The sequence below is a fragment of the Oculina patagonica genome, chromosome 4, assembly GCF_052425735.1.
Source record: "Oculina patagonica isolate OP01 chromosome 4, crgOcupat, whole genome shotgun sequence".
Lineage (NCBI taxonomy): Eukaryota > Metazoa > Cnidaria > Anthozoa > Scleractinia > Oculinidae > Oculina > Oculina patagonica.
Window position 1 is genome coordinate 18,446,576 of NC_135761.1, and position 25,047 is coordinate 18,471,622.

The 25,047-nt window shown below is 37.5% G+C and overlaps 2 protein-coding genes and 1 pseudogene across 4 annotated transcripts in view; all 3 read left to right on the forward strand.

The window, feature by feature from the left end:
* LOC144651817 (collagen triple helix repeat-containing protein 1-like) overlaps positions 1–25,047 on the forward strand; it is a 75,758-nt gene that overhangs the window by 177 nt on the left and 50,534 nt on the right. The window contains exons 1-4 of one of the 2 annotated variants that reach the window (XM_078511832.1): positions 20,869–20,921; positions 21,677–21,810; positions 22,386–22,784; positions 23,900–24,399. In XM_078511832.1, the coding sequence (XP_078367958.1) occupies positions 21,694–21,810; positions 22,386–22,784; positions 23,900–24,256 (873 nt within the window). In that variant the 5' untranslated portion in view covers positions 20,869–20,921; positions 21,677–21,693 and the 3' untranslated portion in view covers positions 24,257–24,399. Of the gene's footprint in view, positions 1–734; positions 864–20,868; positions 20,922–21,676; positions 21,811–22,385; positions 22,785–23,899; positions 24,400–25,047 lie in introns of those variants that run through there. The other variant, XM_078511833.1, reaches the window with a different exon arrangement.
* LOC144651860 (uncharacterized) lies at positions 5,409–10,838 on the forward strand (annotated as a pseudogene). The gene is made up of 3 exons (XR_013570376.1): positions 5,409–5,550; positions 5,846–6,185; positions 10,189–10,838. The product of XR_013570376.1 is annotated as an uncharacterized LOC144651860 (transcript).
* Positions 12,865–16,522, forward strand: LOC144651709 (uncharacterized). The gene is made up of 2 exons (XM_078511658.1): positions 12,865–13,519; positions 14,464–16,522. Exons 1-2 carry the CDS (start codon positions 12,910–12,912, stop codon positions 15,630–15,632), a joined length of 1,779 nt encoding a protein of 592 aa, XP_078367784.1. The 5' UTR covers positions 12,865–12,909; the 3' UTR covers positions 15,633–16,522.

Sequence of the window (25,047 nt, forward strand, 5' to 3'; positions counted from 1 at the left end):
AATTATATTATTGCGGTTTTCAGTGAAATGCGAACTCTGAAATTCAAAATCCAACTAACGAATGCGTTTTTCGCTGCCGTCAATCATAATTACGGCGACAGCAAACAAACCATGAAAAACAGAAACAAACAAAATGGATCGAAATCTACCAATCACAACTGAGAGACGTGACCTTTTGACCTAGTTGAAGTGAACTTCTGTTTCCCGAGAGGTCCGCTAAGTCGATTGACAGCAGCAAAAAGCGTAAACCGTTGGTTGAGGATTGAATGTCAGAGTTCGCATTTCAGTGAAAACCGCAATAAAACGCCCGTTTAGATGTCAGAAATGTAATCTTTTCACGGTAGATAATTTTCCCATCATTTGTGTAGAAACGCTGTTAACATTCTCGATTAAAAAAGGAACGGTTGAGTACATTTCTTGCATTCATGGGAATTATTTGGGTTCTGCTGTAAGTGTGCTGTGCGCAACAATTTCGTAGTTTTCGGAAATTACCTTCCTGCCATTTATATCCTCTTTTTTCTCACTTTAGTTGAGATCCAGCTTCCCATAAGAAACTCAGAATACCGTCCTTTTTCATTTGAACAATGTATCAAAACGAAATTTCAAGCGATCTTCTTTTAAAAATGTTTGTTGCAGTTTGCAAGTGAAAAATGCGCTTATACAGTTTTTGCGTAAACGGGCTTAATAGTTCACTGAGTAGTAAGTTGCTCAATGAAAACCTTTTCCCGCAGCAGATCGTGAAGAAGAAATGGCCTTCATTTCGCATAGTCTCTGTGATCTCCTTGTTGTCTCTGTTTGCGATGTCATTGTTAGTTTACTGCGCCACAGCAAATAACAAAACCAATCAACCATCCTACAAAACGGTAAGTGACAAGTTATCGCGTTAATTTAAGTGTCAATGTTAATTTCTGACAAGAGGAAAACATAATAGATCATTGGACATAATAGATCTGACCACGTGGAATATAATTTACTTATTGTTTTAAAATTTCGGGAGTAAAACAAATAAGCCACGCACACAATCCGGGATTCGCTTCATGACTAGTTCAAGTTTTGTTCCTCCCCTAACATTGTATAATTTGAGAATAATTGCGGCCTAACTAAGGGTGAAAGTAGGGAACTGGTTCTACTAAAAGGACAAAGAAAATCAGGGATGTGCTGAATTTATGTCTTCAAGAGAGGAACAAAATATTTCATGCCAAATGAAAAACAAAACCTGAAATCAACGACAACAAATTTCATGTTTTGACTTGACATATCCATTATATTGTGAAAGGTTTTAACTCCTTCATGAAGAAATATTGCAAAGTCGATATTTTCCACAGTAAAGCTTTAAGACTGGGTAACTGGACTCAGTGCAAACAGCACAGAATGATAAAGAACTGTGCGAGGAATAGTGATAAAAAATCCATTTACATCTATGGTAAAGAAGTTTTAATAATTCAAACCCTTTCTTTTTCCAAACCAGCAGCTTCTTCCTTCTGTTAAGGTGGTATCCCTGGTATGCACGGCAAGCCTGGGTCTCCTGGGGAACCAGGCCGTGATGGTCGTGATGGCCGTGAAGGAGCCAAAGGTGACCAGGGTAGCCCAGGTAAGACTGGACCCAAGGGACCTCCAGGACCCATAGGAACTCATGGCGCTAAAGGAGAACCTGGAGTCCAGGGTCCCCCCGGCCAAAAGGGGCAGCGCGGAAAAAGTGCAATGTGTTAAAAAAATTGGAAAGTGTGCGCTTGGAAAAACTTGAATGAGGGCAAAAACAACGGTCTGATCAAGGTGAATTGATTCATTCAACAACTATACTTGTATAGTTAGCAACAAATAAACTTAACGTAAAGAATCGGAGAAATATCCAGAGTTTTCATAATAATTGAGAATTGATAGGGACTTATGAATTATTCACTTCTTTAATTTCCTTCTTTTTATTAATACTTTTTCACAGGAATGTGTGTTCATCAAGAAGTTCTCTGACACAACCCCCCATGTTTACTGGACTGGTGTTCGTAGAATCAATGGCTGTAACAGTTGCTGCAAACGCTGGCATTTTACTTTCAACGGTGCTGAATGTGCAGCTCCCCTGCCAACTGACGGTATTGTGTACATGGAAAAAGCAAAGGTTCAAAATATTCACCGCGTCAACAATATTGAGGGGCACTGCAACAACATCCAAAACGGCACAGTGCGCGTGGGATTCTGGGTTGGTAATTGTACTGGTTCTGGATATGCTGACGCACACACAGGCTGGGGTTCAGTGTCCCGGATCTATGTTGAAGAAGCTCCCAAACCTCTGTGTATTGAAAGGAGCCCTAGGCCTGAGATAAGTAACGCCATAATAAAGCTATGCTTCTCACTCGAATAGAATCTGTTACTACAACTGAGCAAATCTCAAAAAGAAAGAAAAAAATTGAAGGTTTTTTGTTCTCTGTTGTGAGAACGATATTCAGAGACTATATTGAAGAAACCACTAATTTCCTTGAAAAACGATCTGCATATTTTCTGTATATATTATCTGTCTATAATATCTATATATTAGCTGTCTCATCTATATTGCTAGTGATGACTCTATCCCATTTGACAAACACACGACTACACATTTCATTCTTAAGAATAACATCGATTACTATGGTATTTCCTTGGACATTTCTCTTTTTTGCAAAGAAACGTTTTTTTTTGCAAATTAACGAAAACTCAGTACAAATTATAAACAGAGGAAGAGGAAGTCAGAAGAGGAAGACGAGAGACAAAGTTGACAGTACAGTCACATCATATTCATTCAAACCCAGTTATGCATAGAATTTTGTAGTCCCCTGAGCTGTTCCTTTTTAACAAACTCAGAATCGAAAAGGCAATACTAAACAAGATAAAGATCACTGCGAGTTTATTTGCGCTCCGGATGTAGCAAGCAGACGCATAAATCAGCCAGAAATGATGTGACTCAGCTTGCAGACAACTGTCCTGATGACAGTGGGTGGTGGTCCAAACAAGAATGAAAAACCTAGTAAGAGTTTTGAAAACATGTTGCTCATATAAACTAAAAGAAAATTTTCATCTCTAAGGAAGAAATAATCAGTAGAATTTTGCTACACGCAAAAATCTACGGGTTTTATATATTTTTTATATTCCAACTGATTCAATTACAAAGCGCGGACGTGCTAACTCACATGCAGTCATTAATAAAGAAAAAGTTTGCATGACTAGCTACTTGCAGCTGAACTGACGAACTTCATCGGTTAAGTTCGTAAATAACATATACGGGCAAATTATTCTAACAGACCAATATAGCTGCTAACCAGAAAAAAATGTTTTAAATTTAGTATACAGTTATTAGTTATGTTAGCTGGTGATAGTCTCGTTATAGATCGAAATCCAAAAAGTTTCCTTTCCTTTTTCATAGTAGATTAACAAAAAAAAGTGACAAAGCAAAGCTAAGTTTTCTGGTTTTCTGGTAGCGTGATTCACAGGCTGTTTTGGAAATCATCGTTAAAAGCAGCTATTCAGGTTTTATCTAGCTTGGTAAACACAAGCTCCCTGTTTTCAAAGTTGTCACAAAGATTTTCTGGCAGCTTAATGCTGCATATATCTGTTTTACATTTTTTTTTGTTTTTAAAATAATGAAAAATTTAATAACGTATAAATCTTACACAGAAATATCTCTTCTAGAATTTAACATTTTAACATAAAAGAAAATTATAGTATCACTACCTGCTGGATCTAAAGCGGGTAGTCCCGTGTTTAGCAGGCAGAATCACACTCACACGTAATTTTATACTAGTAAATTACGCTGAGTAGAAAAAAGCCTGGCAAACAAATTAACAGAACAACACGACTGAGTAAACAAATTTCTAGCGTATAACATTAATAGCCGTTCAAAGAGAAGTTCATTCGCTTTTGAACGCGAGAAGTACGTATTGGAGAAGTTACCCATGTAAGTATGGAACTGTGTTTTTGTGTGTTAAATTTAAAATTTTGATCCTATCTTCAATTCGATTAAGTCTTTTCTACCATTTAGTTTTTTTACCCGTTTTCGCTCTATCGACCCAGGTGCTGGACTTCTTGATAGATGACTGATTTATACACCTTAACAGCAACTTTCTTGCGAAGAAATCTTCACTTAAAATAAAGACTAAAGCCCCAATACGAAAGTTGGTGCAGAAAGACACTTGAAAAAGTCTTTTTATTTACACATTCGTTCAGTTTGAGTTCATTTTGTTAACTATTATGTGACGATCTTCAATTTTACACATTTTTGGTTTTAAACAAATTTAAAAAATAATAATAAATGATAATAAATCTAAGGTCCACCCAGTACGTATACGTGCCTAGCAAACATGCACCATCAGGGTGAACTCAGAAACAAACGTAAAAGGGTGTAGGTTAATTTGATTCATACTTTTCTGCCTTAACTGCATGAACTTTTTTTAAGGCTGTTGACTTCGAATAAATTTATTCGTTTACTGATTATTTTCCATGCAAATCTAATCTCAATTTTTCATGCTACTCTTTTACTCTGCTACAGCATTAGGCCATAAAATTGCTTATAGATTGCGTAACACACGACTTTGACTCAGATGGTAGACTTTTCGTTTATTTTGCACTTGCAGTTGGGACAGAATTGAATGCAGATTTGTATTTTTTGACAAGGCAGCTCAGAAACGTTTTTGTCATAAAATATTTACCAAAAGTAAATTCTCACAAAATATTTTAAGTTGCTTGGCACCTAAAGGAGAAAACAGACTTAGAAAATTTTTGAAAAAATAACTACGCTATACATGTATATACTGTTAACAAAAATTGATTAAACTGCATGCTTCGTAATTTGTTGAGCCGCGGTTCTATACGTCGATCTAAAATACACACAATACAGGCAAGATTTCGACGGAATGTCTTAAAGAAGCTACACAAAATTGTATTTTTTTTTACTTCAGGCGTCTATCAAAGTCTTTTTACATTATTTCGTTCTCCTTAAGAGTCAAAAGATATCGAGCGTCCTGTTAACAGGGTTGTAGCCAGAAATTTGGCACAGACGAGGCAAGATCTACGATCACGAAAGGCGCGAGCTGGTCGGAAGGTCTGGCTACACGGTCACAGAAAGTTTTGAAAACTAGAAGCTCTAAACCGCTATTTTCAACATTTTAATTTTTTATAAGATATTTCTTCGGAATAATTAATTTCGTTCAACTGGGGATTATTTTCCCAAATAAACGTATTATTTTTTTTTAATTTTGTGTTTAAATCTCGACGAGGCAAGTGCCTCGTCTTGCCTCTTGCTAGCCACGGCCCTGGTTAAGTCTATTACATTAGCAAAAGTTGTCTCTCACAAAACGTGAAATACAAATTTGTTGTAGGGCTTGCTTCTTGCCATTGTTGCAAACGTAATAAAATGTCTAACAGTTTTCTTTCTGTAAACTTTCTCCACTGCAGATCGCAAGAAAAGGAATGGCTTTTATGCTGCGCGCAGTCTCTGTGGCCTCTATGTTGTATGTGATGTCATACTTGGCCGTTTATTGCGATGCGGCAGAAAACAAAACCGGAAAACAACCATCGTACATTATGGTATGTTGTTTGCGTCACATGGAAAGATAAATGTCTGGCTATCCCGGCCTAATATTCACTCCTCAAGCAGTCTTAGTTCTGAACTAACAAAACAGTGTTCAACTAATGGATGGTAACGGTAAGAACTATAGTGCAGCAAAAAATGAATGGTTCATGTTGGTAGTTTGTTTAATGAATAGTTTGTTTAATAAATTCGAGGTCATAAAGATCAGATATACCCAAAAAGAATTGACATTGTTCACATTTTGTGTTTTTCATTTGGATATCTTGCAACGCATTTCTTATTTCATTGCAGCGGCCTCCTCCTTTCTGTTATGGTGGTATCCCTGGTATGCACGGCAAGCCTGGGTCCCCTGGGGCACCAGGTCGTGATGGCCGTGATGGCCGTGAGGGAGCCAAAGGTGACCAAGGAAGCCCAGGGAAGACTGGACCCCAGGGATCTCCTGGTATCAATGGCAAGGATGGTTCCAAAGGAGACTCAGGCACCCAGGGCCCTCCTGGTCAAAAGGGACAACGTGGAGAGAGTGGAACGTGTGGGATGCCCGGGACTCCTGGTGCGATGCCTTATAAGAACTGGAAAGAGTGCGCGTGGAAAGACATCGTGGAAAGACGGCAAAGACATCGGTCTGATCAAGGTGAATATTTTCTTTACTTACAAAAGGTACTTCCGGCACAAATAGGATCATGTGCAGATTCACAGCGTTTTATCCATCTGCAGGTGAAAGATATTTTGCTGGAATTAAAGAGCAAAACAGCGTATACACTCATCCTGATCCTGATGTAACTGGCTTGGGATAACTAGACTGTTTTCTATTTTTTAAATTTGTTATTATTATTTTTTTTAAAAACTTACAGCTTACGTAAATTTAACACATTACGCTATACAATGCTTATTTTAACCCTACATCACATTAATATTTACTACTATTACTGACTAAACTTGCGCCCTTGCAAAAATATACATTATAAAATAAAAAGAAGGAAAACACACACACAAAAGAAAAAAATAGGCATAAGGTAGCATTGAGGATTAAGACATACAGTGTGTTTCTAGTAAAGCTATGACAGTCTCACGGTGTTCTAAGACCATAAGATTATTGCCAGACAATTTCTACTTAGCTATGTCAGCCTTAAGTGATTCAGAATGAAAGCGAGTCCATTTCGTAAAGAAAGTTTGTTACAAGAGATCACCATATATCTTTTGAGGTGGCTGAACACAGTTTTCCGATCTTTGGAGTACGTATCTTATATATTGCTCTCACGCAAGATCACTGTGAAACTGCTAAAAGTAAGTGCAATAAGATTTCGCTTCGCCGTACGGTTTTCATAATTTCTATGGCATCAAAAATGGCGGAGGCTGACTAGGATCTTTTAAGTTCAACTGATAAATTTCACTCCAAACAAACAAAAGAATGATGGAATAACTAGTCAAAAATAAGCACCGATAATTTTAAAATGCATTTGTGGCAGTTTAAGACCTCAATAAAGTAAACGCACAAGGATGGACGAGGATTTCTTTTCAACGTGCCAAATGTCCGAATTTAGATGGCAGAGAAAATGAATCCAGAGAGCCCGCGGAAACTGTGTTGAGCTACCTTAAGTTCTATTTGTCCTTCACAAGGGCGGTGAAATGCACAAATTGGTATCTCCTATCGTTTAATGAACAAGTATGAAGATAGTATTTACCAATGAGAATAAAATGACTCAGGGTTAAACAAAATGGTTTTAAAACACCATACATCATCTCATATTTAGTGAGAATGAGATTTTCCGTGCAAAGAGAAGAATACCAATGTGTATTTAGACCAGAAGGAGACAGCTACTGGAAAATCAATAATGTTTAATGCTAATACAAAAAGGACAGTTGGGTGTGGTGACTTTTTTCATTTTGTATAATACCTTATTATAGGAAATTAACGATACATGTTATTAACGCGAATTTCAAAAATTCGCGTTAATTTTATTAATGTTAATTAATATACAGCTATTTCAGTTAACGTTGTCCGGATCAAAGCTAAAATACAAGACTGAAAGGCAGTATGGGTAGAAGAAGAGAGCAACTGCGCGTGCTGAATACTAAAATATATAGTGACACGACAAACGCGAATTTGCACGTTTTCTTTCTCTTCAGACATGTGAAACAAAGTGCCTTTAGCCACACTGAATTTTAGAAGGATTTTCAAAAGCCAGAGCTAAGCGACAGTGAAAGTAAAGCTACAGAAAGGCCTTCTGAGAAGAAAAACAAACTCGTGAATTCTCCACGTGCGAAATACAAATTTGTGCATTTAATGAAGCTTATATGCAAATTTGTAGTGAATACCCAGAATGCCATACGGTATTGCCTTTTAGCTTTAAGCTTTGACCCGACAATGTTTATTGAAATAGCTGTAAACACGTTTACTATAAGCATTTAACCAGAACTTTTCTCTTACGCGTCAATTTTGTTCGCGTTGTTAAAATGCCTCGTTATATTCCTATAATAAGGTATGTTATTTTTATATAGTATATTTTATATGATTTTGTACTGAAAAATTGCGAGTTTTATTCTTTCGTGTCACGAAAGGGCAAAGAGTTTATTATTAAGCGGTTTTTGTCACTATCGAAATCATACTCAATATATATATAAGTCGTCGAGGGAGGAAAGTTTCGCTTGCAATCAATAAATAGTAAAGTGTTTACAAGAAAACTGGAAGCTTTTACAGATCTTTTCAAGGTTGGGGAATTGCAGACAGTACGCCGTAAGAAATTACATTTTGGCTGATTTTTTTGTTGAAAACAGTCGAAAATAAGAAATTGGCTTCCATTCTCTTCTGAGAAGCAAGACAGGTTTTCAGTGCCCGTACAGTACCAGGTTTTTTTTTTTTATAAAACACAGGCGGCAACTTACGAATCCTTATGAACCTGTTGTTTCAAATGATTTGGTTAAGAGTATCCATGTTTCGTCGAGGGACCGTGACATTTAAACTTTTTTGGTAGTACGAGATAATATTTTATAAAAACTTCGGAGGCTCTATATTCATGTTTACATTGTTGAAGTCGTAATCGCCGCCAAATAATAGTGAGAAAGCAGAAAGTTTGGAATTATCTTCCACGGAGACTCGTCTGCCAAGCAAAGGGGCTTCATGCAGCATAACTTTAACACGTAATCAAATGTTATAAAATCCGTCATTTTCGGTCCTCCTTCTTCCTTACTTTTCATTATAAGGTAAAGTCTGCCTCGAGCCTAGTGGCCCATACAGGCCGGAGCTTATCCCGGTTTCCGTAGCATTAAGCGACTGAGAGTATTGCTACTCCCCCCTGGATGGGATGCTAGTCGATCGCAGGGTTACCCCCCAGCAGTAAATTCGCCGGTACCCATTTATACACCTGGGTGGAGAGAGGCACTGTGAGAGTAAAGTGTCTTGCCCAAGAACACAACGCAGCGCCCCGGCCAGGCCTCGAACCCGGGCCGTTCGACTCGGAGGCGAGCGCGCCAACCATTAGGCCACCGCGCCTCCCCCTACTTTTCATTATAGTGGTCTTTTTATTTTTGGCTATTTGTATTTACATGCATATGGTATCTAGTCAGATATTATTTTGTCGACTTTATCCGAAAACGACGCTGGCGTTTCAACTGCGCTACAAACAAAGGTCAGTTTTGAGAGCACCAGGATCGAAGAGTTATTTATATCTCTCATAATAATATACATCAAAAAATTTCTCGAATCTTATTGGCTTAGAGAAATGCAGTTTTTAGTAAATTCGATGCAGAAATGAGGAAAATTCAGTGCAAAAAAACAACAAACACATTTTCTAAGATTATGGACCAGATAGACTCAAAGTTATGCTAGCATCAATTGAAAGACACTGAACTTAGAGAACAAAACTTATAGGCTTTCTAATGTTCGAGACAGAGAAGTTTTTCGTCCAAGGAAGTGAAATGAAAAGCGAAACAGCTTCACTTGGCTGACCGTCGAGTTGAAATCCCTCAAGCAAAGCTCGACAAGTAGAAGAAGAAGAAAATCTCTGGAAGAGGTAAAACCAAGAATCTTGCATTCAGACAATTTGTTTGACTGATTAGCCAGATTTTTCAACTAAAAGAACCTGTACCTTGTTTGGGCTTTGACCTTGTTTTGAATGAACGCTTGATTACATTTGCCGAGTTTGAAAAAAATTTTTTGTACGAGATTTGTGCATGTTATTTTCTCGCAATTTTTTCATGAATACTATTGATAAGTAATCACATGATTTTTCTCGTGCAATTTGGGATAAATAAGCACTCGTAAATGTTTCAAAGACTACAAATTGCACTCGCCCTACGGGCTGGTTCAATTTTGTTAGCCTTTAAAAAATTTACTTGTGCTTATTTATCCCAAATTGCATTCGAAATCATGTGATTACCTATACGAACAAATGAGGATCTCAGAGAATTATTTATTATAAAAACTGCAGTGGTATAAAGAGTGGCAGAAAATCGATAAAAATGGTATCACATAATAATTATGTGTGAATAAAAATATATGACATCCACACATGCTCACTCGTGAGCTATCCATTTGAACACTCGAAGATAAATTTCATATCTCTGCGCAACCATGTGTTATCCTCTATTTATTAACTTCTTTAGTTTCCTTTTTACTGATCACTATTTTTCCACAGGACTGTATGTTCACCAAGAACTTCTCTGACACATCCCTTCATGTTTACTGGACTGGTGCTTTAAGAATCCATGCCTGTGACGGTTGCTGCAAACGCTGGTATTTCACTTTCAACGGTGCTGAATGTGCAGCTCCCCTGCCAATTGACGGTGTTGTGCACATGCAGACTGGAAAAAATAAAGATCTACACCGTGTCCGCCATATTGAAGGGCACTGCAACAACATCCACAAAGGCAAGGTGCGCGTGGGATTCTGGATCGGTAATTGTGCCGGAGGTGGAAACGCTGACGGCTACACGGGCTGGAATTCAGTGTCCCGGATGTTTGTTGAAGAAGTTCCTAAGCCTCAGGCCTAGATCCGGAGAAAAAACATCCATTCCTGTATAAACGCTTATAACGGGGCTGTGATTGTGTTGTTTAAAATAAAATAAAATGAAATCACTTTATTTAAGTGCCAATGTATTTAACACTTCTGTGCTAAATACATTGCTTTGTAATTGTTTTACGTCTGCTGTTTTAAATTAAAGACAGGAACATAGCAAAATAGTGCGTTCTTGTTTGTATTTTTCTACGAAAAAACGATAAGTGATAAGCAACCTTTGTTCACAGTAATAGGAAAGAATAACCAAAAAGGTATAAAAACACGACGCAATGAAGACAAACGAATTACTAATTGAACATTTAGATCAGTACAAGCAAGGAACAAGCAGGTTGAAAATAACAAACAAACAGAGTCAAAAAGACAACAAAGACAAATAAAATGAGATTTTTTTAAAAAAAAAAACAATTAAAATATCTTGAAGGTGAGGACAAAGCGAGAAAAGTACCAGTTTTATCCGAGCCGAGCCCCAAAAAAAGGTGTATACGTAGTGTTAAGAAGCTTCAACTCCAGGACATAGATATGCGTGTCATTGGTATGGATAGCATGTTTCGTTAGCTGCTACTACTACTTCTGAAAGAATTTAAAAAAGAAAAACAAAAAGACTATAAAAGTTTTGGTTGTTTTTTTATTTTATTTTTAAAGACGAGATATTGAGATTTGTTTGGACAAACCATACATTTTGTTGAAACACTTTTTGGCCATGGGTTTAAACACCCCCTACCCTTTAACACCTACATGTCCACTTAAACTACAAATTGCGTCTCTTTTCTCGGTGAACTAAACAATTTGACATTCGCCGCATGCAAATCGTGCAGAGCTTTTCCCTTTAGATTTAACTCTTGCTCAAGCTCTTGCTCAAGCTCTAGAAGGGCGTTTTATAACAAGGGGGATTTCTTAGAGAGGGAAAATGGTAACAACAACAAGCAAACGTGGTGGATAAATACCTAGTGTTTTTTTTGTTATGTTATGATTCGACCTCTAGTGAATGGGGCTTAATAAAGAGGGTGGGGGATAAATTAAAAAAAAATGAACTTCTAAAGAAGAGCTTATTAGAAAGGGGGGGATGGGAGGGGGGGTGGGGTGGAGCTTTTAAAAAAAATTGAACGTCCGGAGAAGGGCTTATTAGTGGGCAGGAAGATATCACACCAGAGTCTCCGTCTGTTTTGATGTGCTCCTGGTGGAGTTAATATTGAAACCTTTTATGGTATTGTAGTCCTAATTTCTGGTTCATCGGAAAGAAAACGATTTGGCTTCCACGATGATCTTGTTTTTAAACAAATCAAGTGAAAATATCACGATCGCCAAAATAAGAAAGCAACACTGCAACATACATGGCAAATGGGCGCGAGCTTTACTTTACCAAGCACTGAATTAAGTAAAACAAAGCCAAACCAACTCTGATAACTTTGGATACTCAACTAAAACGACTGAAAATTGCACTATAAAGCGAGTTATAACAAGCATTGCGCGCGGTTGTCAAATGATTAGTCATGCAACAAATTCTCGGAAATGTCGGAAACTTTCATCCTTACTCGGATGTTTTAATTCTTGGTTTTCATGTTACGTCATAAAATTCTGAAATCAAAATTCACTTGGCCTGCTAAATTTTCGTTGTCATTAGGCGAAAGATAAACTAAAAATATATATTTTTGCAAATTTCCAGATCGATAGTGTCATTGGTTTTTAAAACAGAGCATTTTTAATATTTGAGTTCTCCGTCGTACATCAAGCTGAGTAGTGCAGTGACAAAGCTGTTTTGTTTGAAAAAAGGCCTTTCCTTTCCGTTTTGTACAGAATGAACATTTCAGATATAATAAGTGGTGTTTATGTGAAAGTATACTAGCTCTTAAGCCATGGATGCCCGCTGTTGTAAACAGAAGTGAGTTCCAGATGGTTTCTCTGACATCACGGCGGCCATTACTGTGTCCCTCAGCAGGACACAGTGATGGCGGCTCCATACTAAGCTTTATAAATTTGCGTGGAAAGGTTCGGCAAATAACTCGCGAACGGTACATCGCACAGACCTGAAACTTGGAGAAATTGTTTATCTATTTATCATCTATAATATTTGAATTTGATTTATCATCCAAGTCGCTAAATAAGATCAATGCTGGCGTTGCCATGTCATTTGCTGAATTTTTTATACTGATAATGACATGATTGACAAGCATAGCACCCATCGTGCGTATTAGCCAATCATTGCATGCGGCTGAGTGGTCACGCAACAAATTCTCGGAAACCTTTTAGTCTTTCTCGGAAGTAATGAATAAATTATAAAGTGTAAATTACTCCGAAGTATCAGTCGTTATCTCGCGAGAAAGAAGTCCATACTCCAGCAGAAATGCTTAAACAAGATCAATGTTGGCGCTGTGATATCATTTGTTTATCGCCATCTCTAAAGATCTCTTGCACTGGATGCGGAGTGGCATCTTACTGCAGCGAGGATTGTAAACACAGCGATGTGTTTCGACACAAGGTGGATTGCCAAACGGCCGCGTTGAAGCGAAAGTGTGCTGGATGTGGCGAGGAAAAAACAGGTCTGAAGCCTTGCGGCAGCTGTCGTCACGTGTGGTACTGCGATAAAGAATGCCAGAAGAACTCCTGGCCAACGCATAAAGCCCATTGCCAACAGATTAGCTGGGAAACAGATGAGCTCTCCCGACAGATAAAACTGATCCGAAACTTTAAGAAGTCGATTCCAGGTTTGGGAACCGTTTACTACTGGGGTAACATCCCAGCCATCGATTTGATTAACTTGCCCTTGAACGAAGGTGTCCACTATAGCAAGCCTATGTCGATTCTTGTTTGCGGCGTTGGTGACCCCAGAAATGTTCTACTTTCCTTGTCGCAGCTTCCAGAAGACTATAAAGAAGAGCTGACCTTTGTTTTGAACGACATTTGCGCTTGTGTAATGGCCCGCACAGTTCTTATACTATACATGCTGATCAAAGGTAAATTAGTTAAGTTGTATTAGTAAAGTAAGGAGACGTTACTGATCATGAGTGTATGCTCGTAGGCGAGACTGGTTCAGATAGTTTCGATAGGAAGAGCTAATTTTAAATACACCTTAAACTCCTAAAATAATCCTTCTTCGCCCCTCAATGAACCACTTCCAACCATAAAATACATTTATAAATAAAATAAAATAAGTTTCTCAAATCTCAAAAGCAAAGCCCCTTCCTAAAATTACTATAATTCCTCCCGAAAATAAGGCCATGGGATTTGTAGGTATAAAAAAAGATACAACTGTTCCAATATATTATAAAACCCCCATTGGAAGGCTTTTTTCTATTTTAAGTCGTTGAAAAGTATGCCTAAATTTAACAACTATACGACTGACTCATTGTGTTAAGAGTGTTGTACCATTTGGTATTCTTGTAAGCACAGTACCCTGTCCAGTTAGTAATCCGAAGAATTTGTAGCAAAAATAAGAAAATAGACATAATAATAATTAAAATAGGCACATAATTCGCGCATAATGCATTGCATGCTTTCTTGTACCTTGTGTAAACACGCGGCCCATGGCATGTGACAAATCAAATGTGACATGTGACGCTAATCAAATGCAAGCTATTGAGCAGTAGTCCCATGTGGTACTGACTCTTTACTATGTTTTACAAGGTGGTTCTAACTTTTAAGTCTGGAGGATCAAACCCTAATGTTTGACCATTCAAACTCGAAATATGCCGTGTTACGTACGTGGTTGTAAATGTTTTCATTATTTTGCAAGATTGGTACTTTAATTTTTCACTCAATGAACTTAAGGATAAGTGCGGTGTGAAACTCTCATGCAATCAATGACTTTTTCTTCTCAGCATACGTATAAAGGCAGTTAGATGTGAAGAGTAAATTATGCACATACAGTATTCAAATCGGACTCGTTTTTGCTTCACAGGAGGAGACCAAATAGCAAGTTCAGTGACGCAGATTTGGTATTCACTGCGCCTCAGCGAAAAAGACCACCAGCTTGTGATTGGCACCCTTCAAGAACTGGTCCATGCATCAAACCTTGAAGAACTGACACGAGGCATACTGAAGATGGAGCAAGGCCAGCTTAACAAACTCACACAAGTGTGGCGTACCTGGCTGGACCTTAGTTCTCGTCAAGGGAACTGGATTATCGAGGCTCGACGCAGACGCTTTGAAAGTTTTGATGCCATAATCGGGATGAAGCTCTACTTAGAAGAAATCCCCAAACAACATAAGAAATCCGCTTCTGACTGGTTTTCAAACGGGATTCTGTTATCCAAGGAATCACAGAAAGGGCTTCCCCGTGAGAATTTTACTCTCACGGGTTCTGATTTCCAGTTCAGTCGCAATGAGGGCCCTTTCTCTTACATCCTTCAGTCCTCTGCTAATCCATTCTCGTCGTGGGACTACAAGGATGTCCAACAGTTGAGCCAGTCTGCTTCAATTCTTAAGATGTACAGTGAGTATGTGACTCACGTGCTTAAGAAATGCGTCTTAAAGTTGGCCACAGGACAGGTAAAGTTCCACTTCCTGTTATGCAGCTGCATGGAGATGACTCCATTCCTTCCTCCAGACCGGAAGTATGATCGAGTGACCACTTCCAACATTGCTGATTACGTACCACTGGCCAATCTTCTGGACACCTGTAAGCCACTGCTAAACCCCACTAACCCTTCATCAGTCATCGTCACCGAGTTTCAGAATTGGGTTATTTTGACGAATCTGATAGCTGAAGCGGAGAAACGTGCTAATGATATGGCGCGAGGCGACAGCTTTCGCAGAAAAGTCCTTGAAGACACCAAGAACCCCGCCATTGCCTATTCCACAGCGAGACAAGCTTTCACGGAATACCATGACCACAGTCCAGAGTTCATCACGTTCCTTCGCGCTGCGTTGCTGGCGTCTGAGGTTCCAGATAAACGTGATCGCACGCGCACGTGGACGTCAGTGGCTGACTATAATGGGTTGATTGCACGCAATTTCCTTCGCTGCCAAAATCGAGTGTTTCCTGTCAAATGGCAGCTGAACTGTCGCAGAATCACCATGTTGAATGGCTTTGAGAGAGCGGTGGAATGGATCATAAATCTAAAATAACATTCAAAACCTATATCTTAAAAAGTGAAAAGGATAACTTGCTGTTCAGTAAAGCTCGTTTTTGAGTTATTTACCTTTTGTTTAGCTTGTGTAGTGCTTTTTGGTATGAGCAGTTTTGAACTTTCAGTACTGTTTTTACTATTATTGGATATTTTGTTCCCTTTTAGTCCAGCGCTTCGTATATACATAATTCAGTGACTGTTTACATTCGAACATTTTCACCTGATCTGGAGGAACATAATTTTATGAAAAAATCATTTATGGATTAGAGTTAGAAAGAGATCGAAGAACCAAATAAATTTAGATTTTAGAAGTTATAGAGCTACTTATGCAGTTGAAAATATATATTTTTTAAAAATACAGGGTGTAATTTAATTTTTTCAACATTGGTGTATTGCATTTGTTACTCAAACAATGCAAGAGATGGCTAAGAGATTACAAACATTTTTATTTAGCGTATAAATTGAATAAGATAGCTCATAAGTAAAACATACTACCATGGGCAACGCCCTCAAAAGTAACATTGCGCAGTATTAAAGTGGCACATATTTCCGTAGAGTAAGGCGACTTTAAGTGTTGCCACGCCACCCCTTTCTCCATGGGATGCTAGTGTATCCTTGTAGTTTACCCCCCTAGTAATGTTTTTTTTTTTTTTTGGGGGGGGGGGGCAAAAACACAACGCAACAACGTAAGTTGAATGGTAGATTAAAGTATGTGACGCAAGCTAAGATAAATTCGGCTGCAGAGCAGTGAGGGAGAGGCGAGGTGACCACAGGCTTACACTTTCATTAATTGCATTTCATTTGACTTGTAAATAATTATATCATTTATTTGTTACCTTAGACTTTAAATAGACCCCCTAATTAGGGAACCTGTTCATAGATAATGGTTAACTCAAGTAGTTACAGCAACTTGAACATTTGTGGTTTAGCAATTAAATACAACAAAATCGATTTTATGTTGTTGCTGGTTTTTTTTTTGACGCACAAAGAATCTCCTGTTGTAGTTATTGCGTAAGAATGTCATGTATTAATTATTAAAAAAAGATAAAAACAGAACTACATTCGAGAGTTGTTGGAAACTTGCTTTGTAGAGGAGTGGCATATCACTCCGTATCCAACTGTTTCCGTCCCCACCCTTCCTTCTTTATGGTGATATGTTTATGTTTTGGGTAGACAGGGATCTAGGGACGAGGATGACATTCAGCTTATTACCGCATATACATGAAATTGTTTTAGTCGCATTATTCGATATGATGTCTCTAAAGTAACATGTTCAACCGTGAAGTCAACTTAGTGTGATCCGAGAAATACATGTAAACAGTAAACAAAACCTGACGTATTCTAATAGTTTTACTTCATGCCAATCTCGTTTTCGGAGTCTACAGGCTCCGTTCCTCAGACAGCGGTTGATCGCCGGGTTATTAACTAACCGCTGGAAAAGCAGCCTAGAAACTATGAGGATGATCTGGGGACGAAATGACGATTGGCACCATTCTGGCGTGACAGTCGGCGTGACAATTAGTGTTCGGAGTGGTCTTTAGCACTCTCACTATTGCTAAATTGTCATTGGATAATAAGAATCGAAACCTCTACGAGTCTTAAACGAAGATTTCTTAAAAATTACGCTTTCTAGAGCGCACAAAATTGCTGCTCGATCGTAGCTTAGATCGCATCTCTTCTTTTGAAAGAAAAATAGTGTTTAAAATTAACTGAAGAGTAAATTTCAGTATGAAACAAGCCAAGTATTTTCAAAAATGTTCCTTAAGTCAGTGGACGACAGAATCGATGTTGAAAACACAGGAGAAGTGAGGGATGGCGGTGGGGCAAAGGTAATTGAAAATGTAATTCTGTTAAGTACAGCAAGATGTAAGAAGATAATTTTATATTGTAATTGGGTAACATGTACAGTAATACATATGCCATTCTTTCGTTGTTAACTTCGCGGGTCTTTGTTGGATCGAGATCTTACAGCAGAAGAACAGAATATATCTAGAAAAACAATTTCGTAACAAGTTAGTTATAAATTTAAAATTGTAATAAAAATTGTAATTAAAAATATCAGTCAGTAATATTCTCAAATTGAAATACAGTATACGATGGTTTAAAGACAACTAGTGATCGCTCGGCAACAGCGAGGAAATTAAAAACTGAATATTCGAAGGTGTCGAAGGTGGCATTCGCTAGCTTTCATGAGAGTGAGAAAAGACACTTAGACGGAGTTGGTGAGTATACAGCAAATACAATAACCGAAATCAGGCTTTTTCAGTAATCAACAGGTTTGAATTTAAAGCAAGAATATAAAATACTTAGAAAGGGAGCAGCGTTGAGACGCATCACTGAAAAAAATTCTAATAAATATTTCCGTTACTCAGTACGTGGTGTTTTTATCCCGATTTTAATGCATTAATTTATAAGTTCTACATCCATTTCAATTTTACGACTATACTTCATATAAGCGCATAGTAATCTACGTTTTGTTTTAGGAGTAAAGTTAATTATTCCATCCTATCCTCGAAAAGAAAACATTTTTACAAATGGCTAAGAAAAAATGAAATTATGGAAAATTAATGAATTCGTAACATGTTTTAACGGCGACAGAACAAATATACACAAACCAAAACCAAACAAACACGAGGGACTAAACAATCATCAGCAAACATCGGTTTGTCTTCAGTTGAACGTCAAAGTTGTATTGAAGGTGATCATTTATTATAATTTTTCTTTGTACTATTATGACAAACCCTTTTTTTATAAAATGCAGAAGTGCCCTTGTCACAATTAGGCAAACTTTGGAACAAACTGAATGCGATGTTACTTTTGCTTTTTGACAAACAAGTCAATATCGCTGTTAGCGTCAACAAGTCAATTGAAAGGTCTATTGAAAATCTTTTATTTACCAAAGAAATAGAAATTTTGCATTCTGGCAGTGATACTACTTGCGTTGCGGCTGCGATAATTAATGTTTTCAGAGTAAGATCGCTTTTCAGTTATGAAACCTCGAGCTTATATCACTACCAGCAATTCGGAAAACGGGAACCGTTACATTTTCGCGGTACAGGTGTTAAAACAAGAACGATCGTTGGGTACCTTTTGAGGAATCATATGATTTTTACAGTGAAAGAAAATCTCTCTCAAATGACAAACTTATAACAGGACATTTTTTCTGGGGCAACTTTATTTCGCAATTTTAACTTGGAAAGCGATTTTGACGTGACAGTAATTGCGCGATTTTGCATAATTTTTCGTAACAGAAACACAATGTTTACAATCTCATCGTACAGATCAGAGCTTCAAAACGGGAAAAGTGAGTTTAAAGAAGACAAATATATTTATTACTGATTCACACGCAAGATTTAAAGTTGTTTAGAGCTAGATAAGATAACGGATTGGCGTGGGAAGTAAAGATACATTGAAACTAAGTGCTGGGCTTAACTAATTTTTTTTTTCGCGTCATTTTCGCAATTTGTTTTTGATATCGCCGTAAAACGACGAAAAATTAATCTGAAGATTTCCCTGTCGCCGTAAATAACGTACACTCATGATCACAGAACATATTATTTTTGCCAACGTAAATAAATCTGCATCGATATAAGTTTCTAAAAGGTTGCCTAGAGGATTCGACCTTCACAAGAAAAAACTGTCTTTGCTGCTGTACTGACGTGCTTGAATATTAAAGTCCACGCTACAGCCGTTTATTATTCATTTTAACTGCTGTCCCGGCAGTCCCAAATTATAAGGGATGTAGTAGATCGAAACTACTACAGGCCAGAAAGAGAAAAGTATATTAATAAAAAAATGCTGGAAAGAATAGGTTACTTGACGCTTTGGTTTATCCCTGTTTATCGTCTAAACTAAAATGAATTGAAACGTTTTATCGTTTTAACACCCTTTTATCACTTTTCATGCCAAAGTCCAGTATGGTCTCAGTCTCACTACAAACAGGGTATACAAAGAACAATTTTAAGGTAATTTGGGCAATTCCAGCAGTGATATCTTACCCAGGTATTGCAACAAGAAAAGATAAACTGGCTGGCATTAAGCTACAATGTTTGCTCAAATCGTTATAGGTGGTGCGCGCGTATGCGCTTTCTATCTTGTGCGTTTAGTTTAGGAGGGGAACATGAAGGTTTTTGGTATTTCGGTACTGACCAGTTATTCATGTGGTATTTTAGTAATTTTAAACAAGAATATGCGGTATTGATGTATTCTTAAACCTGGGGGATGCGTTTACTTACCGTTTTGGTCGACGATAGTCGGTTTAAAACGTATCCTTCATTTTTTTCAGACGATTTTAAGCCGTTTCTGAAGCAACCTGAAACAGCTTATTTTGTCACACATTTAAATCTACAATTAGTTGACTATTTTTCAAACTTGTTTAAAGCCGTGTCATTGTTTCCACGGTCCCACGGTCCCACTCCCAGCCTTGGGTTATTTTCGGTAGGCTCGAAAATGTACAATTTATTAGGCCACGGTAGAATACATCCTAAGTCAGGCAATCGAATTGCGGAAGTATAAGACCACTACGTCATAAAACTTTAAGAAATGATATAATTTTACTGAAGGTTCCTGGTAATAAAATGATTTCATTTTTATCGCGCAAAAAAAACGCGAACACACACAGTTGAAAAGTTGAAAAAATAAGTATTATGGTCGGAGTTGAATGATTATTATTATTATTGTTTCATTAAAACCAAATAAATCCGTGAAATTGAACAGTAATAAGCAAAGCTGTGGATCTTGTTAAAGAAATGTTTCAATCGTTTCAATTTCTTACTAATATATTGTAGTACAATGTATAATGTTTCTAATGAGCGAACTCAGAGGCGATCTGAATACCGCGATTTATTTTTGCCTCACTACAAACAACAATAAACCGTCTGTTTTGGCAAGCATGACAAATCAACAGTTCTTAACTCCGATTCCTCGGAAATAGAAAAAAAAAAATAATTAATTGCTCGTTTAAGTCTTGAAGGACTAAACCTTAATCGAAATTTTGCATCGGTAAAACATTTTTTTTATTATCCACAGAGCGTTTAATACTTGTATTACTTTTTTACAAACATTCGGCATAATTTGAAAATAACTTTATATTTTTTTCAACAACGTAACAGGAAGTTCAAATCTTGATTCTTATTGACTTATGGTCAACAACAAACTGGTCCGAACACGAACCAAAGTCAACACAAAGGCTGAAAACTCAATTGTACACGTAGCTTACTTATCATTCCTTTACAGCGAGTTGTTCAACAGGTACTTGGAACAGAAAAGCGGCTCTTTGTGCTTTGAGGTATAACCTTTTTCTCTATTTTTCCAGCTATTGCTTACCAGACAGTTTTCCCAAGATCTATCGCCAGTGAAAAATTGAATTTCGACGCCTGTTTAGCTGACAAAAATTCAAACTTCTTACAGTAGAGAATCTTCGTTTCATTTGTGTAGGAGCTCTGATCATTTACTAGAAAAAAAAAAAGATCGATAACATTCCAGATTAAATCAGAAATCACCTGATGCTTAAAAATGGTTTATACATTTCTTGCGTTCATGGGAATTCTTATGGGTTCTGCTGTAAGTGTCAAGCTGCGCTCAAGAATTTCAGCCAGAAAAACAGAATGAACCGAAAAAAACAATTAGTCAACAGTTTTTGAGCAAAAAAAAAATGTATTTTTAACCTTGGTAGGTAAACACTGCAGAGAATAATATTGCTGAATGGATAGTTTTAATTCAGAATTTACTTTGCTACTCATTTATATCCCCAGCTTTCCTTGAGACTTTCAAAATAACGTGCTTCTAGGCTACAACAGTTTTAATCAGCATGGAACTGAAAAACGCCTTTGTTAACTTAAAAAATTATCAAAGCAAAACATCAAGCTATTTTAACATATCTGTGTAAAAAATGTTTCTTGCAGTTGGTAAGCAAAAATAGCATTAAGGATTTGCCCTAAACCTTCGGCTTAGTCATTGCGTAAACGCTTTATTTTTATGCTTTATGCTTTTTTAAAAAAAATCGCGAGAAATAATCTGCTCTGTGTAATCTTTTTTCCATAGGAGATTGTTAAGGAGGAATGGCCTTGGTTTCGCATAAAGTCTCTGTGATCTTCTTGTTGTCTCTGTTTGCGATGTCATTGTTGGTTTACTGCGCCAAAGCAATTAACAAAACCAATCAACCATCCTACAAAGTGGTAAGTGCAAGAGAAACTTATTCTCCTGGTTGCATGCAAATGTTAATTTCATACACTAGTAAAACGACACTTCCTGATATTAGCTTCGCGGACAATCGCCCTTGAATTATAAATGCGACCATGTCTAATGTATTTATCCCTCCTAACCACGTCCAAACTTATACCCTTACAACCCACCTTGTAAGGGGGTGGTAAGGTGGATGATCATTCCCTCCCCCCTCCTCGCCCCGGACATTGTGCTTTCCTAGGATCTCGGCTTAAATCCCTGGGCTTATACAGGGGTTTTAACTTGTGCAATTATAATAACCGGGAAGGGGTGCATATAAGTAAAACACTTATAAGTCTATCGAAATAACTATTATGAAACAAGTGCGTCCAACAGAACATACGGAATTACCACGATAACTTTTTAAAACAATAAATCAACAAGTGACTTCTGAAAAAATACATATTTATCTGTTAACAGGCACCAAAGTATAAAGCAATGTATAAGAAAATCCGCATTTGCAGAATATTCTTGAGAAGGTCGGTAGTCGAGGCCTATGTATCTCACAATTCTTTCTTATTCAAAACAGCAAACCACCTGTTATGGTGGTATCCCTGGTATGCACGGCAAGCCTGGGTCTCCTGGGGTACCAGGCCCTGCTGGTATGCACGGCAAACCTGGGACTCCTGGGGTACCAGGCCGTGATGGCCGTGATGGCCGTGAAGGAGCCAAAGGTGGCCAGGGTAGCCCAGGGAAGACTGGATCCCAGGGACCACCAGGTCCCAAAGGAAATCCTGGTATTAATGGAACGGATGGCGCTAAAGGAGAACCTGGAGTCCAGGGTACTCCCGGCCAAAAGGGGCAGCGTGGAGAGAGTGGAACACGTGGAATTCCTGGGACTCTTGGTGTAATGTCTTATAAGAACTGGAAAGAGTGCGTGTGGAAAATCGCTCATAAAAATCTCGACAAAGACAACGGTCTAGTCAAGGTGATTGTTTTTCTTTAATTTACAAAAAGAAATTGAATACCATCTCATTTAACGCGTGTTGCTTAAAGGTCAAATTAAAGCAAAGTTTCGACATTGTTTCTTTTACCTTTTTAAGGCAACCAAACTTTAAAACAAACACATTTTTAATATTTAAAAACTTGAGGGAAAATGTTGATTTAGAAAACCTTTTACAACAAAGCCTTAAAGCAGTAACTACAGCAAAAACTACGAAGATTTCTGAAGGCTCTTCGAAAACGTATCTAAAAGCTAACATTTTATTTATCGTTTTGTTCGTACTCGAGAGTCAACAGTGGAAAAACAAAAGTAATTTTAACCCAAAATTTGGCTTAAAGAAGGATATTTATCAATACAAATTAGAAAGCTCAGGGCATCGAAAACGTTTCTTGCCGTTTCCAGCTGTTGGAAAACTCAGCTTTAAATAATGAATACAGAACATTTACAAACTTTCCTCACGGACACAGAGAGTTTTGTCTTTTATTACCTGTTTGTGGTTCATATTTTGTACACATTTTTGGTGCTCGAAATTTACGGTTGTAAACTCAACACAAATACAACCTCAGAGTCTTAATTTTTTACGCGTCAAAAAACATGTGCACATGGAAGCTAATAGTCGAAGGATTTTGGTAACGATTTGCTTTACTAGCCTTGGATTTTGAACTACGTAAAACACCATGATGTTTCACTTATGTAACCTTCATATCTGAAAGGCTTTGAATTTCCCGTAAACTTCTAGCACACCAATTACGACGCCACAACTTTTATTTCCGAGAATTTCTCGACAATTTTTCCAAGCACGCTACCATTATTCTGGGGCTTTAAGAATCACTATCCTTTTATCACTGCGATGGAAAGTCCAATTACGCTGAAACTTTGGAATTCGTTTATTTGGCTCGTATTCGACACATTGGCTAAAGATAAAAAAAAATGGTTCGTTTGACCTTTATACATCATTTCTACGACTATACTATATAATTATAGCTTTGAAATGAATTTAAAATCAGAAATCATGGAACTATAAAGAGACTCAGATTGATTTAGAATTGTCTTAGAATTATTATCTTATTTAGTTTCCTTCTTTTTATATCACTATATAGGAATGTGTGTTCACCAAGAACTTCTCTGACACATCTCTCCATGTTTACTGGTCTGGGGCTTTAAGAATCACTAGCTGCGACGATTGCTGCAAACGCTGGTATTTCACTTTCAACGGTGCTGAATGTTCAGCTCCCCTGCCAATTGACGGTATTGTGTACATGAGGAAAGCAAAGCCTCAAAATATTCACCGCGTCAACAATATTGAGGGGCACTGTAACAACATCCACAAAGGAAAGGTGCGCGTGGGATTCTGGGTCGCTAATTGTCCTGGATACAGTGGAAGTTATGACGCCTCGCAAGGCTGGAATTCAGTATCCCGGATCTTTATTGAAGAAGTTCCTAAACCTCAGGCTTAGATCCCGATAAAAAAACATCCATTCCTGCATAAACGCTTATAATGGGACTTTGATAAGTTGCATAATTATATCGGGTTGAGTGAATTCCCTGATTACTGGGTGTGCTTTGTAATTGTTTAACGTTAATTTAAATAAAGGCAGGAAGATAGACCTATGTGTGTTATTTTGTTTGTTTTTTTCTGTCCTTTTTCGTATACGTACATAGTATGTGCATTTTTAAACATTGTTCTCAATGTAACGCAAAGAAAAGCCAGAAAAAAGGAAATAACAATGACCTAAAGTAAAACTGAAGTTAAATGAAATACTAGTTGCGTAGTTACGTGAGTAATTTTTAAAGGAGCTACGAAACGGCGGCACATCTTGAAAATATTGCCTAATTTCGTAATCCGTCTTTATCTCCGATTCCTCTCGTCTTAACCACCATATTTAATAATTTTCAGATCTTTATTCCTTTTTTTTAGCGTTTTGCTTAAGAAACTGTTATTTTCAGGTTCCTTCAAGTTCAAAGTAATTTTCTACGTCAGATATAAAAGAAACAAATTAAAAAATCACAGCACATTTTCTTTGGAAAGACTGAGAGAAACAAATAAAAACAGTCTCCAATTTAGAAGCGAGCTCATGACCTTAGCAAATCCCGTGTGTGATAGTGTTTTTTTCATGATGTAATTTGATTTTTCAGTATTGGTATCTTATATATCTGAGCGATTTTCCAAGAATCTCGACCGGTGTCATTCTGAATCAAAATATTTACAGACTACACAATCCACACAAACATGCTCAAAGGACCCAGA